This window comes from Antrostomus carolinensis, unplaced genomic scaffold (assembly GCF_000700745.2).
Source record: "Antrostomus carolinensis isolate BGI_N321 unplaced genomic scaffold, ASM70074v2 scaffold24243, whole genome shotgun sequence".
Lineage (NCBI taxonomy): Eukaryota > Metazoa > Chordata > Aves > Caprimulgiformes > Caprimulgidae > Antrostomus > Antrostomus carolinensis.
The window spans coordinates 26,908-41,983 of NW_010306220.1; the positions used below are offsets into that span (position 1 = coordinate 26,908).

At 46.8% G+C, this 15,076-nt stretch overlaps 1 protein-coding gene across 1 annotated transcript; it reads right to left on the minus strand.

Annotated features, from left to right (window-relative positions):
* Window positions 1-3,654: 3,654 nt before the first annotated feature.
* KLHL38 (kelch like family member 38) lies at window positions 3,655-8,786 on the minus strand. The gene is made up of 3 exons (XM_010165065.1): window positions 7,437-8,786; window positions 5,897-6,002; window positions 3,655-3,941 (listed from the first exon to the last, which is right to left on the minus strand). Exons 1-3 carry the CDS (start codon window positions 8,784-8,786, stop codon window positions 3,655-3,657), a joined length of 1,743 nt encoding a protein of 580 aa, XP_010163367.1.
* Between the last annotated feature and the right edge of the window lie 6,290 nt (window positions 8,787-15,076).

A 15,076-nucleotide genomic window follows, 5' to 3' on the forward strand; every position in this document is an offset into this window, starting at 1 on the left:
GGTAAGACACAGAAGGGGTTTATTGTCCTTCTCAGCACTGCAAGGCTGAGCCATGGCTCTGCACTGAAATAAAAAAAAAAAACCACCAACAAACCAAAACAAAACCAAACCAAAACAGACAAACTGGAAATCGTCCAGAGGAGAGCAACAAAAATGATCAGAGGTCTAGAAAACATGACTTATGAAGAAAGATTGAAAGGGCTGGGATTTGTTTAGTCTACAGAATTTGAAACATCCTAATAAATTTTAAAGATCTAAAAAAATATATGGTATCAAAAAGGGTAATCGATTGCCCTTTATCTCTGTGGGGATGGCAGAAGGTATAGCAAAGAAGATTTAGGACAGGTAGTATTAAAAGCTGTGAGGTTAATAACGCACCCACGTACGTTACTTAGGGAGGGAGCAGAGTATCTCTCATGGGAGATTTTCAATGTGTTGTACATGTACCTGCCATGAGGGACGAGGTAACTCACTGCCCCATGGAGCAGATTGCTTTCAGCTGTGTGGTCCTATGGTTTCCAGGATTCAGTGCCTGTCTTGGGACACCCAAGAATGAGACCTTGGAGGTGATGAGCCTTCACAGCACTCCCTGATTTAAAAAAAAATGGCAGGTGCTCAGCCCTTCTAAAAGTTGACACCCAAATCAATGACCCGTTCTTAAAACTCTGTTTTCCTTGGCTTCCATGGTTATTAAAAGAGCAACAAATTCCCACCTCTTTATGGGCCTGTCATCATATTTGTGAAGTACCTTGCTGCTCTCCCATAGGGGATTCCCATGTCATTGAGTGCTTAAATGCTCGAATATTAGGATGATGAGACCTCTGGAAAAGCATGTGGTGATTCAGAAATTGTTCCAGGTAGCAGAAGCCTTGCAGATCCTGCTTGGGAAAGTCCCCTCCTGACACTGGAGAAAGGGGCACCTTGGTCAACTTTTGCTAGAAGTGCTTTCACCCATAGCACCACTGGGTATGACAATTGCAAAGTACTCGGGATGGGAATAGGTATTACTCTGTGTGGGTCAGGTGGTGGCCAGCATCTGATGAGAAAGGCAGCATCCCTTCTCCTCCTAGCATCTGACCCAGGGCTGCGTATCCCCTGCCTTGAAGCTGCACGTCCCGCTGCACCCCTGTGACAGAGAGACTCTGCCCGCCTTCGTCTGTCTCGGTAAGGCTTAACACTGTTCTCTGGTTTCAACCCTTTTTGCAAAGGGCCTCAAAAGCTTTGGTCAGAGTTTGCATCAAAGCCAACTGACCACAAGACAGAAATCTATCAGAAACCAGACTTTGCATTTACTACCCAGCAAACCCAAATGCCTTGAATTATGGGCATGAGTTTGTGAAGGGAAGGAGCAGAGAGTTGCAGCCAGAGCAGAGCTGGCCATAGCCCTTGGCATCTCTAAGGACTTGGGAGTGACTGGTAACATCCCCCTGCCCTGAGGGCCAGGGGAAGGATGCTGTGCTTAATACTGCCCCATTTCCTGCCCAGCTACAGCTGTGCAAGGTACTGTTTGGTTCCCGCATGAATGCTGAGAAAATCACTAGTTATATGATATGCAAATTAAAAAAATCTGTTTGCTTCCAAGTGTAAACCAATGACTGTGGCAATGGTTTGCAAACATGGGGTTATGGCCCCAAGTCAGCTTTTTTCCTCGGTACTGGGTACAGTCACGAGCCTGGCAGGAATCCGTGTCAGCTAAAATGCATGGCAGCAACTGGCGTCTCCTGGAGTTTTGGAGCTGAGTGGGGTCACAACAGGAAAGAGTTTGAGAAGGCGGCACTGTGGGGTTAGCAATAAACATCTCCCCAGGGCAGACTTTCCATAATTGGCCATGACAAGGCTTCTTTCTCCAGAGAACTGAAGTTGGCCTGTGAGGAAGCAGAATGAATCACTGCTCCAGTCCAATTTGGCAAGTGCCGTGCTTTAGCCCTGCTTTGCACAGGGAGGACATGATGATATAGGCTGAAAGACAGAGGAGAAACATAGCCAAAGGCTTCTGAGCCGGGAAAGGAGTTTGGGTTCCCACTCATATTTTGCAGGTTTACTCAGATCCTTAGAAGGAAACCCTGGCAAAAACTGCTGGTACAAAAACAATTCCCTTTATCAACAATGCAGAGGGAACAATGGGGACTCCTGAACACAAAGCTCATACAAACAATAATAACCATTTTATTTCACATTGTTAAAACAGCAGTTGATATGCAATTCTTCCTTCCAGCCCCCCACTTTGTTAACTATTTCTGTCTCCCTTCTGCTCCCAGATACAGATTTATGGGAAGGGATCTTAGCAGTTGGAGTTGGCGTCCTGCAACGTGGTGGTGACCATATGGCTGTGCAGCCTTTGGTGAAGAGTTGAGCGTGGTTTCCTCACGGCACCCGGTACCCTTGGAAAAGTCCCACTTTATTTCAAATATGAGGAAAGAGGGGTGTTGCTTCTCTGGATGATGGTCATCAGTGCTATCTTTAAAGCTCCTTGCTATCTCAGCAGTCGTACCAAGCCTGGTGACCTGATAGCAGTTCATAGCCTGTTCAGTATCTGATGATTAATCCCCTCCCTTTAAAAATATGCACTTAGTGGCAGAACCCCACAAAAATATTGGTGGAGCCAGAGCTGCTTTGCCAAGTGGCAGGTTTAGACTTGCTCTTCTTGGAAAGCTGGTTTCCTGTCACTGGCTTTCTCTCATTGCTGTTTTCCAGTGGTTTGGAGAGAGGAGAAAGGGAAAAAAAAAATTCTGTTCCTCCCAAATATCTCTTCTCTTTTACATCCCCTTTCCTCCATGTGTTCTCTCTGCTATTCCAGATTTCAGGAATTCCATCAGCCAGAGGGCTTCCTAACTAACTCAACTGCTATCCCTGATGCAAAAGGAGAAGCAAGCTACCTGCAAAACAAGATGTCTCTATAAAGAAGTTGCAGACCATCTTCATTTCCATCCTGCCTTCTCCTGCTCCTTTGGAGAGCAGGCAGATGGAACAGAAATCTTCCCTGCACCGTGAAAGAGCAGCAACTCAGAAAAGTCAAATCTGCAAATCTTGTTGCAATGTGAGAGTTCAGATCAAAGCATCAGCCTTTTGCTAGTTTCTAATCTGATGTTAGGAACATTAACATTTTATTTCTTATGAGATGACTACCATAGCTAATGCAGGCAGCTGCTGCCGGGTTGGCTACAAGACTAGAGCTTGGAGCTTCCTATTCTAAATGTTCCCACCACTTGAAATGAGGAGCTTGGTCAGCACCAAGCAAAGGGCTGTGGCATGCAGCTGAGTTCTCATGCTAACACATGCACATTACCCAGATCTTACTTTCCCTGGAGATACCAGCATTCCTATGCATCTTTCATTTTAAAGTCTGTACAAGGCCAAATCCTGCACCAGGTTCTTACCCAGTATCTTCTTCCTGTTTTATGCTGAGACTCTGAGTGAGACCTTTGGGCTGGACTTAGCAGCACCCTACTCAATACTGGTCAGGTGAATATGACGTGAGCACAAAGCTCATGACCTTTCTGGCAGAGTGCTTGGGGAATGACTAACGCTGCTGGTACCTTCAAGGTCAAGAGTTTGTGGGACCCCATGAGGATTCCCCATGTGCTCTCTGCAGAGCAGGGTAGGTCCTTTCTGGGAAGGAAAGCACAAAACATCCTGGGAAGTACCAAAGGTCATTTAGAGAAGGTTAGAACAGGGGACACACTGGAGTGTAAGGCACCCATGGTCAAAGAGTTTGTGTGGCAGTTTTCCCTTTGGTGTCCATGTGTCAGTCTCTGGATCATAGCAGTCCAAGGAATCCAAGTCCTCAATGACATTGTCCACAGTAAGACATCGTCCTCCTGTGACATACAGCTTGTTCTTGATGACAGTGGCCCCGTGATGCATTCGTCTGTCCTTCATGTCTGCACATTTAACAAACCTGTTGCCTTTTGTATCATAAGCAATTATTCTTCGGGTGTACCCTAAAGGCAAAGCCAGAGGTGGAAGAGACAGATGGGAGTTAGAGTTTATGGCCAGCAGAAGGAATGATACTATATTTCCTGCTAGTCTTCAATAAAACCTACTATATTGGTACATAATTTGGCAGAATTAAGATATCTAAGCTGGGAAATGATGATGTGTTACAAGAATGCCTGTCTGTCTATCTTCCCTTCCTGTTTGTCCTCACCCTGTCTCATAGCACCTTGGCAGCCATAAAAACCATAAAAAACCCCATAAAACACATCGGATCAGGCAAGCAACCTGTCAAACACAGTTGGAGCTTGCAGCTTCCTGCATATTCCTTCAAATGTCCCAAAGTATTTCTTTTCACCCAACAGACTCCTAGAACTTCACTCAGAAATACAGAAACCAATGACAAATGGGAAGGGAGCAACAATGCCTTGTTGAGTTGGAGTCGTAGCTGTCTACTGAATGGAGCTGGGTGCTCAACAGCACAGTGCCAGTGGTGCTCCCTCCACTCCCAAGCCCTTGGCGCCACGTCTGTTCTGGCCACCATGCCAGTGACCCAATGGACAGATCCTCCACTGAGGGGTGATGTAACCTCACATCTGCTGAGAGGTGAGGGCTGGTACCAGAGCTGTTGCTCTGGAGCAGTGGAGGTCTGGAAGCTTGGTGACCAGCAGTACCTTGCTCATGTATCTCTGTAGATAATCAAGAGTGCCCATGGCAAACAAACTGCTTTGGGCCATGTTTTGCAGGCCTTGAACCCACTTCCCCTAACAAAAATCAAGGCTTGTCTTGCTTAGGCCAATCCACTCCCCTTTGTTATGATGTGACCAGTCATGCAAAAAGGACCTGAAATGTGATGAAAGCTATTTTTAAGAGAAAATGTTATTTTTGTGGGTTTTACCGTTGTTGATAAACTTAAGAGAGTTTGGCCAATGTTTTGGCATGGAAGCTGGTAAATAAAACCTGACCATGGTGAATGTCTCTACTTCCAAGCAAAATGAAAGATGTTTGAAGTTAACATGAATTTATGTGGCTTTTGTTAGATAAATAAAAGATAAATTGAGAACTTAAGCTCATCAGCAGCAGACTTGCCCTTCAGATTAATGCATTTGAAGATAAGAGAGCTGAAAATACTGCATTTTGGGCACTGTGGTCTGAATCAGTGTAATCTGCCACACAGGAGCCTGATAGTCTTGGACCTTTTGACTCAGCTCTCCCCTGTTCTCACTGCAAAGGGTAGCAGTGGCCTCCTGCTGAAAAAGACCACTTTGAGTCTTGTGTGATTTGGGTTCAGTCCTCTGCTCTGCTAAAACTTTCCTGTGTCTCATTTTCCCTTAAATAATCTAACACATGCTTCCTCATGCCAGCCTGTGGTCAGGGGAGCTGCATTAAGTGCCAAACTACCAATGACCTGATCCATCAAACTGCCTTGAGCAGAGGCTGATCCTCAGGTTGAAAAAGACACTGAGAAGTTTCCTCTCTCCGAGTGTTTCACGCCCCTCTCAGGATGTATCACAGTCACTCCGGGGAGGCAGCTACAGGACTGATCTACCCTTCATAACGCTGTAGCCCACCCATCCCAACAAGCCATCCATGGCCTTGTGGTAACCGTGCTCTCCATCCTTCCAAGAAGAGCAGTCAGGGATGGCCAGGCTGTGAGTCAGCAGGGGAGGAGCAGGACACCCATGCCCTTGGCTTCCTCTCTTCTGCAGAACAGTAACTTGCACTGGCTTTTCTCCAGTTGCCCCCCACCCAGGTCTTGCTACTCTGAATAAGAAAGTGCCTTGTGGAGAACTTGTCCTCACTTCCATGGCCGTGAGACCCCATGAGAAATGTGTATGGAGGGTGGACACACTCCTCCCTTCCTTCCAAAGCTTCATGTGCTTTTTGAGGGAGAACCCCAAGCAGGAAGCCTGCAAAATCCTGCAGGAGCTGGGCAGGGGGGAGGGTGAAATCGAGCCCTTACCACCTACGATGATAATCTGGTCTCCAATCACGACAGCTGGTGCACAGACATTCTTCACCACTCTGGTCTCCATCCGAAACCACATATTCCTGGAGACATGGTAAACCTGACAAATAAATAAAGATACACAAGAGCTGTTTATGTTGCATTTTGACTGGCAATTGTAATTACAGAGGAATTTAAGTTTTTTATTTTTTCCTAATGAATACAATCCTCTGGCTTGAACTGCTAGAAATCCAAGAATTTATCCACTTTTTTTCCTAATATGTCCCCTTGGAAAGTGTTCTAGTTCTCCAGGCTTGTCTGCTGAGGAGATGCTAGCACACGCTCTAAGGCAGAGTGTATCTGCCATATGCAAGCTTCCCAGCTGTAAATCTTTGCACGGCCATTAAATCACTGTAACTCCTGGATAATGCTCTCCCAAAGTACAAACTGTTTCATTTCATTTTCCAGTTATTCTGTGTATTCCTGCCTTAGCCTTAACAATTTCCTGGGCAAACAAATCTCAACTTCATCTAGCTCTGCTGGCAGCCACCGTGTTTGCCCAGCTGCTCTATTTGTGCTGGTGGCTGGTATGCACTCAGATTGGCAAAGGGACTTGTTGATGGGACTCAGAGTGGTATCTAAGTCATCAATTTATGTGAGAAAAAGAGTTGTTGCCAGATGATGATCATTCAGTCATTCAGTCTGGGTGACATAGACTTTTATGTCATGTCATCCGCTTCTTAATATAGAAAATATCTCCAAGACATCTCCCCACGAACTGATAAATACATTTCCTTCCCCCTGATAATCAAGTAGCTTTATCACTGTAAGGAAGTATTGCTCATGTGCTGGCTGCCATCTTAGCCTGTAGAGATCCTTCTTACTTAAAACACCTAAACCAGTGAAAAACAATCATGGGCAAAGTAACACTGCAATGTTGCTAAAGGATCAAATCAGCTAAGAAAGGATTTCATGTGTTTTTTCCTCCTAATAGAGTGTAGCCGTTGAAAGCAGGCAGAGAGCCAGCAGCATGTGGCAGGAACCACATTTTTAACACAACTGTTTATATGAAATAACTGTCAGTTTAAGCCCTGGCCCTTTGATGAGTGAGAATCTAATTGCTCTAATGATCACGAATCTTTGCTTTTGCTGGCAGCGAGCAGGTGCAGCAGTGGAGACCCCAGCCTGGCCGCTGAGTGGAAAGCACTGATTTCCATAAGGTGGGCTACAGGCATGAAGCCAGGCAGGGAGGTCGGCCACTGCCTGCCAGAGCATCACCAGCAGCAGCCCTGGCCCCAGTGCCCATCAGCGGCAGAGCTGACTGACACCCTAAGAAACACCTCAGGGCTTCTGCCTGAAAAACACTCAAAGAGGAAGATGAGAGAGTTGCAATGCTCCTTGCAGATAAGACTTCCCTGAAGCCATGTGTCAACTTATCCTGCCTCTTGCTGCAACTCACAATGAAGTTTTTTGGGGGGTTTGATTTCCTCAGGAGGGTGATACCTGCTGAATACTTTAGCTGAAACTGCCTACGACAAGCAGGACTGACCATTACCTGGATTAGCCGGACAGGGTTTTGCATAATGTCTTCTCCCCCAAAGAGGTAGACCCTCTGATCTTTGGCAGCAACAGCAGGGTGAAGGACAGCAACAGGCATGTTTGCCATGCTCTCACAGGTGTTGTAGATGCTATCGTATCTTTCCACAGAGTTCAGGATTTCCTGGTTTTCGCCAATTCCACCAAATGACAAAATATAATTTTTATATGCCAAGCTTCGGTGGGAGTAACGTGGAACTACCATGTGCTCAGCCAACCTCCACTGATTAAGTTTGAGGGAATAAATGTAGATATTATCACTGACGGGTCTTTTGTTATTGCTAACAGGCATCCCTCCCAGCACATAAATATTGCTATGTAAGCTCACTGCAGAGGCTTTGTACAGGCGCATGGGAAGTTTGGCCAGGCTTAGCCATTGGTTTGTCTTGTCATCATAGAGCAGGACGTCCCTCGTCGTCTGCTGGCTATCCTTCCTGCCACCAATAATGATGAGAAACTCTTGGTTGGAGTACCTGCGAGGAACATGCAGCATGGGCTTGATGTCAGGTGTGTTGGTGCTGTACAAGGAAAACATATGTCTCCAGGCTGACTCAATGATGCTCCTGCAAGTGGGCGAGGACTGAACGAGGGAGTCATTGGCGATGAAGTGGAAGAGGAAAGTTGGATGGACGTACTGAAGCCGGACCTTCTTGAACAGCTCTTGGATGTAGCCTTGTCTTGCCTGGAGGTCATGCCGAATCCAGACCATCAGTGTCTCAAAGACCTGCTCCTCCTCCCCACAGAGCTCATCGTCCCCAAGGTAATCAATAAGCTCCAAGGGACAAAGGTCTTTTAGATCCTCAGAAGAGGCTACCTCAGGAAAGCATTTCAAAGCCATAGCCTTGGCTTTCTTATTCAGGCTCTGGCAGTTCAATACTTTTCCCAGTCTGATCATGCTCAGACAGTTGTCAGGAGTCAGCTTGTCTTGGAGGAAGGCAGAGCAGGCCTCAACTAGCTTAGCATACTGCAGCATGGAGGCTGTCTCCAACAGGCACAGGACATTCTCAGCAGATATAAGAATCTCCCCTGTGTAAATGTAAAGGATAATCTGATCCAAAATCTCAGCATCGATGCCCTTTAGGATGACTTTCGCCTGGCGACTCTCTCTGAAGTCACTACAGAACATTGCCTTGAAGTATGGACTGCTGGAAGCCAGCACGTTTCGGTGGCAGGGGATTTCGAAGCCCCCGGAGCAGAGGGTGATATCAGTCAGCATCCCACTCTGCCGCAGAGCATTCAGCTGCCTCAGCAGTTCGGAGGAGAAGTCCTGGTCTTTGAAGAGAAAATCCTCAGTGGATCCTTCCTCCATAGCAAAATAGGAGAGAAATGAATTCTGGACTTGGCAGAAAAAAACAAATTCTTAGCAGCTTTTATTGAAATATCCAGCTCCAAGGGAACAAATCAGGACTTTGATGTTGCTCTAAATATCCGTTTGCTGTTACGCATAAAAATGGAACATGGGTTAAGTACAGTGGGAAAATAATAAAGAAGCTAAAAGGTCTCTAAGACCCTTTAAAATTTTCATAAAGTTATCAGATAGATTGCAGCTCTGAGGTCAGCACTGCCTGTGTCCCTGGCAAAAGCAAAAAGACTGAAGCTATCTCACTGATTTGGGATGAAAGCTGGATCGCTGAAGCAATTGGTTTGTTCATTTTAATCACGTTGAATAAATGAGCTTAGACATTTATTCATTATTTTAAAGTATTAGCAGTTTAGTAGCTTGCGCCTCTTTCCCCTAGAGTTAGTCACTCCCAAAGAATGTAAATCTGGCAGAGCTGAACTCTGCAGCAGGGCAAACCAAACCCTAGAGACTGGGAATCTGCATTAAAACGGTTATTTATTAGCTCTGCTTAGCTGTGGGTTTTTTATGTTAATCAGACACACAATGACTAAATTAAGTGCCAGGCAGAACATTATGATGAGTATCTATGGTCATGGCTAACTGCTCAACCTGCAGTGAAACGATAGGGTAGAAACATTTACCTTCTGTTGTCCTTCACTGCATGCACTTACTCTCTGTCGTTTATTCTCTGCTGAGATTTTCCATAGCTAGAGCCTGGATAAAAACCTATAAACCCACAGGACGTTTCTTTCAGTAGGTAAGTGATTCATAGAGGGTGATTTCTGGACGTGTTTATTCTGAAGTCACTTTTGCCGCGTTCGGGAGCTGTGTGCAGGAGCGGCGAGGCGGTGGGGCATTGTATACATTCCAGCGCTAAGAATAGGCGCACGCGGGCTTCTCGCTGCTCTCGCATGTGACGCCGCCGTTGCCTTTTGCAATGACCTGGCCGGTACTGAGCATGCCCGAGTGGTGTTTTTCTGGCAAATGTTTACATATAATAAATAGACACGGAGACGAAAGTTCACTTATAAAAGTCCTGGCTGTCCATTTGGAAACAGCGGCGAGACCCTGTCCTAAAGTGCCTGGGAACTCTAGAAGCCTGTAAACAGTCTGCAATGCCTCAAGCTAGGTAATGCACTGGCACTGTAGTTTCATGGAGATAGAGAGAGAGAGAAGGGCTTTCAGGGACCCCAGTGGGACGGACCGTGTCTCCACCTTATGGAGAGATCTGGGGAACGTTGGCCTATTGCAGTCTGGTGGGACATGCTGATGCACTGGGACCCCTGTGCTCAGGGCTGCCCCAAGGTGGGCAAGGAGACCCCAGCCACCTCTGCCAAGCACAGACTGAAGTTCACTCTTGGAGCAGTTTATGTTGCTGCTTGATATTTCATATAGAAAACATCAGGCAGTGGCATTTTATGCGAGGACCTCAGCTCTCTGAAACCCTTAGCAAAGAACTTCTTAAGCAGGTGTCATGAGGAAGATCAGCATCACGGGTGGAAGGATTGGAATAGGTTGCTGAAGTGAGTGCAGCAAGCCCGAAACCAGGGTCCCAGGGTTGCCGGTTCCAGGGTGGTAATTAACTCCCCAGGGCAGACACGTCAATGGGGTCCCTAACTGCAGATGCCTGCACAGAATTGCCTCGATTTGAAAAGACCTTTAAGATCATCGAGTCCAATCATTAACCTCACACTGACAAGTCCTCAACTAAACCATGTCCCTCAGCACTATGTCTACACGACTCTTAAATACCTCCAGGGATGAGGACTCCACCACTGCCCTGGGCAACCCATTCCAATGCCTGAGAACCCTTTCAGCAAATAAATTATTTCTCATATCCAATCTAAGCTTCCCTTGGTGCAACTTGAGGCCATTTCCTCTTGTCCTGTCACTTGTTACTTGGTTGAATAGGCCAACCCCCACCTCTCTATACCCTCCTTTCAGGTAGTTGGAGAAATAAGGTCTCCCCTGAGCCTCCTTTTCTCCAGACTAAACAACCTCAGTTCCCTCAGCTGCTCTTTATCAGACTTGTTCTCCAGCCCCTTCACCAGCTTCATTGCCCTTCTCTGGACACGCTCCAGCACCTTCATGTCCTTCTTTTAGTGAGGGGCCCAAAGCTGAACACAGGACTCGAGGTGCAGCCTCCCCAGTGCTGAGTACAGGGATAAGATCACTTCCCTGGTCCTACTGGCCACACTATTCCTGATACAGACCAGGATGCCATTTGACCTTCTTGGCCACCTGGGCCAAAATGAAAAAGGTGTCCAAGCTCCTTTTGCAGCCAGTGAGATCTAGTCAACACAACTGAGTCTGCTGAATTATTCAGGGCACCAGTAAGCACCACCTTTATTTGGGTAGGTGAACAGTCCTCCAGGCACTGCTAGGTCTCCATGGGTGCTCAGCTGCCTCAATCACATGTAGGTGTCTGTATTTAACACTCCCATGTAGGTATCTGTAATGATGAGCCTAAAACAATCACCAGGGCTGGGATCAGTTGAGCGCCTTGTGCCAGCGGAGGATCCTCCACAACCCCAGCCGGCCCTCGGCCGGGGTCTCCACCAGGTCCAGTGGGATGTGTCCCAGCTCTGTGCCAATTTCCCGGGTGTTTTAAGAAAAATGGCATCGGCTGCCCATGCCTGGGTGACTGAATTGGGCCCCTCATCTGTGCTGAAAATCCTTCCTTTGTTCTGGGATGGGATTGAATCCAAAATGTCGTTTCTAAGCATTGCTACTACAGGGAAACACAAGGTTAAAGCAAAACTCCTTCTCATATTTTCAAAGCCAAAGCTCACGGGTGAGTCATGTCTGTGTCTAGTCACAGCGAGGCAGATGAGCAAAAATTGTTGGGAGCCACAGTGCCCTTATGTCAACTCCCGTGCTGCGCTGGTGTTTGCAGTCCTCCATATGTTCCTGCCCCCGTGTCCATGGCCCAGCAGACTGCAGGGATGAGGGCAGCCTGTTCCTCTAAAAACAGCAGCTTTGTCTCATGGGTTGTGCCATATGTGGCCTTTCCCAGAGACTTTTCAATACAGCATAACAACATGAAGGCTAGACACAACCCTGAAGACTCAGAGCCATGTTAAAGACGGGGTGGAGTTAGGCTGGCATAGCTTTTTGGAGGCTCTGGCATCTTTCCTTCATGCACAATCTGTGCGTGTGTGTGCACACACACGTGTGAATGGCCAGGTGAGGTGAGGGAGGGGAAGCGCAGGAGCCACTGGACTTTACTCCGGCAGATGAGTCACTGGGAGGGTAACATATGCAGCCTCTTCTCTCTCCTTGACTAAAGAGACGACCTAGAGGATGATGTTTGGGGCGCTGGGGAAAACGCAGCCTCCCCTCCCTGCGCCCTGCCGCCGCTGCCTCACCAGCTGGCCAAACTCTTGCTATAAATATTTAGAGTGGCATTAAAAACTTGAAGGAGAATTTCTCTCTCCTCGTCCAGAGAACACTAGCTACCCAAACAAAACGCCCTCTCACTTTCTTTCTTGCTCTGTATGTATACGCTCTCGTTGCGGTCCGTTTTGATGATTGATTCAGCTTTCTGTCTCTGTTCTGGCTCTAACTCTTTGCTGCCTGTTCAGTTCTGCCTCTTCCTGGCAGGGGCTGTGGATTATTTTTTTAACCCTTAAAGAAACAAATGATGCTATCTGACTTCACTAACAACACTGTTTTATGGGGTCCGGGAAGGGTAGATGGGATGCTCTTCTGCTTTAGATACTGATAAATGTGGCATTTATTTAGAAGATCCCAGGCTTGAGGGCTTTGCACAGTTATGCAAACTCCTGCAAACCCAGAGTACAGTGTGTGCTGTTTAAATAGCTTATTGCTCTCGGGGGGGTTGCTGCTCCCTGCTGGGTCCCCACACAGGTTCCTGCCAATTTGAGGCCAAGGCTAACGAGCAATGAAGCTCCTGCTGCCTGTGTTACAACTCTCTCTTCTTTCTTTCCCAGAGATTATGGTTCCAGATGCATCTCCAACCAAATGCACACATCAGCACTGCTTAGTTAGGACTTCCTTTATAAATAAACTAGAAATAATTTTGGTACATCCTAGAATGGTATGTTCTATATGGCCCCTACTGCTGCAGCATGACCCATGGTGACAGGGAAGAGATATTTTTTCTGTGGAACAGTGTAACTTGTCTGAGAAAGTCTGTTCCTGAAGGAACCCTTGAAGCAGATTTCCTAGGTTGACTCAGCCACCTCCCTAGGCAGCATGGGAGTGGGCTGGTCTGAACACCATGAACAATCAGCCATTGGAATAATCTCCCCAGGGAAGTGGTGGATTCTCCAACATTGGATGCTTTTACAACTCACCTGGACAGGCTGCTGGGCCATCTTGTTGAGACCATGCTTTTGTCAAGAAAAGTTGGACCAGATGATCCCTGAGGTACCCTCCAAAAAGTTGGACCAGATGATCCCTGAGGTACCCTCCAACTTGGTATTCTATGATTATGAAATGGAAAACTGGGCTTGTTCTCAGGTTATGTGACCCAGCAGCACTGTGAGATGTGATGCTGCAGGTCCCCCATAGCTCATGATGGAGGCTGGAGCTATTGGGGTTTGTTAAAAACAGCGACGCTCTGCAATCGCTGCTGTATGAACTCCATCCATGGCAGTGGCCAGTTTCTAGAAAATGGAAGTGTCTACCCAGGAATGACCACTTTCCTGCAATGCTCACCCTGCTCCTTCTGCTCTCTCTCTCCTTAAGTGGCTGTGATTGCTCAGTTTTGGAATTAGGATGGTTGAATCTTTGATTTGACCCAGAGCAGCTCTTCTTATGTTTTAAAGTAATGGGATGTTGAAATGCCTATTATCATGCACTAAGCAACAGAGTGGAAATAAGCTGTAATCTAATCGGCCAGCAGACAGGTGCACAGAGAAGATTGGTGATGTTAGACAACTTCTAAAACTCATACACTGATCCTATTACAATTCAGGTGAAAATGAACAAATACGGATAAGGAAAATGGACTGTTCAAGGCAGAGACTTCACTGAGCTTGTTCAGTGTTATGTGCACTACCTTGATGACTCCCAGACCCCACAGTTATCAAGATAGCCATCATCTCTTTCCCCACATTTGCAGTCTAAATAGTCAGGGGAACAAGAACAAATGTTTCTTATTATGGTCTTTATAAAAATGGGAGGAGGAACAAACCCCAGGATTAACATTCCTCATTGTAAAAACAGACAATTACAGGGATCATAATTAATCAGATACCACGAGTTGGAGAGGATGGGAAGATGCCCCAAGCAGCAGTGGTGGCTGGCTGGGGCGGCAGCTTTCAACCCAGGCTGGGAGAGCAGCCAGCATGGCCTGAGGGATGCTGCATGCCCTGGCAGCATGGAGCTTGGTTTGTGGGCCCTGACCAGGGTAAGATGTGCACCTGACACCATTTTGCTTATTATAAGCTGGAGAGGAGAGAAATACGGGAGCACAAAGGAAGACTAATGTGTTGAGGAATTACTAGATTTATGTATTGCATATTTACACATGCATGTAAATGTTTATAATCAATATGTGCACTGAAAGAGCAAAGATGTGTCCATACTAGCAAATTACTGTCAAGAGATATCATGGATAAGGGACCTGTCTACTCAACACATATGTCTGTGTCTCACTAACACCAGGAGATCTACCTCCACATGTGATGTCTGGGCCAGACCCATGAAGGAAACGTTTCCCCACACCCAGCACCTGGTTTTTGGTGCACCCTGGTACTCCCCATGGAGGCAGCCTCCCCAAGTCCTCTCTGCGCTCAGCCAGAGCCCATTGTGGATTCACTATTTGCTTCACTGGATTGGGAAAACAGCCCTTTGGTCCTGTCCTCTAGCTCCCTGATTCACTGAAGGCAATGAAACTCCCCAAGCTAGCAAGTAAAACAGAATCCAGTGTGAATGTGGGGAATTGATGGACAACCGTACGTGACAATAAGATTAAATGCTTCACGTTACTTCAGGCAACAGAAATACCGTGACTATTCCACATGGCACTGCCAGGTGTTGTCTCCTGCTCACAAACTACCTAATTCTCCTAGAGTTTTGGGAAGATTCGTTTGGAGAGCCCTGGGGACCTCACGTAGTGCAACCTCCTGCTCACAGCAGGGCTAACATCGGAGTTGGATTAGGTTGCTCAGGGACTTGTCCAGCTGAATTTTTGAAATCTTGAAAGATGGAGATTTCACAACCACTCTGGACAACCGTCTCCAGTCCTGAACCACTCTCCTGGTGAAGATTTTTTTCCATATATCCAA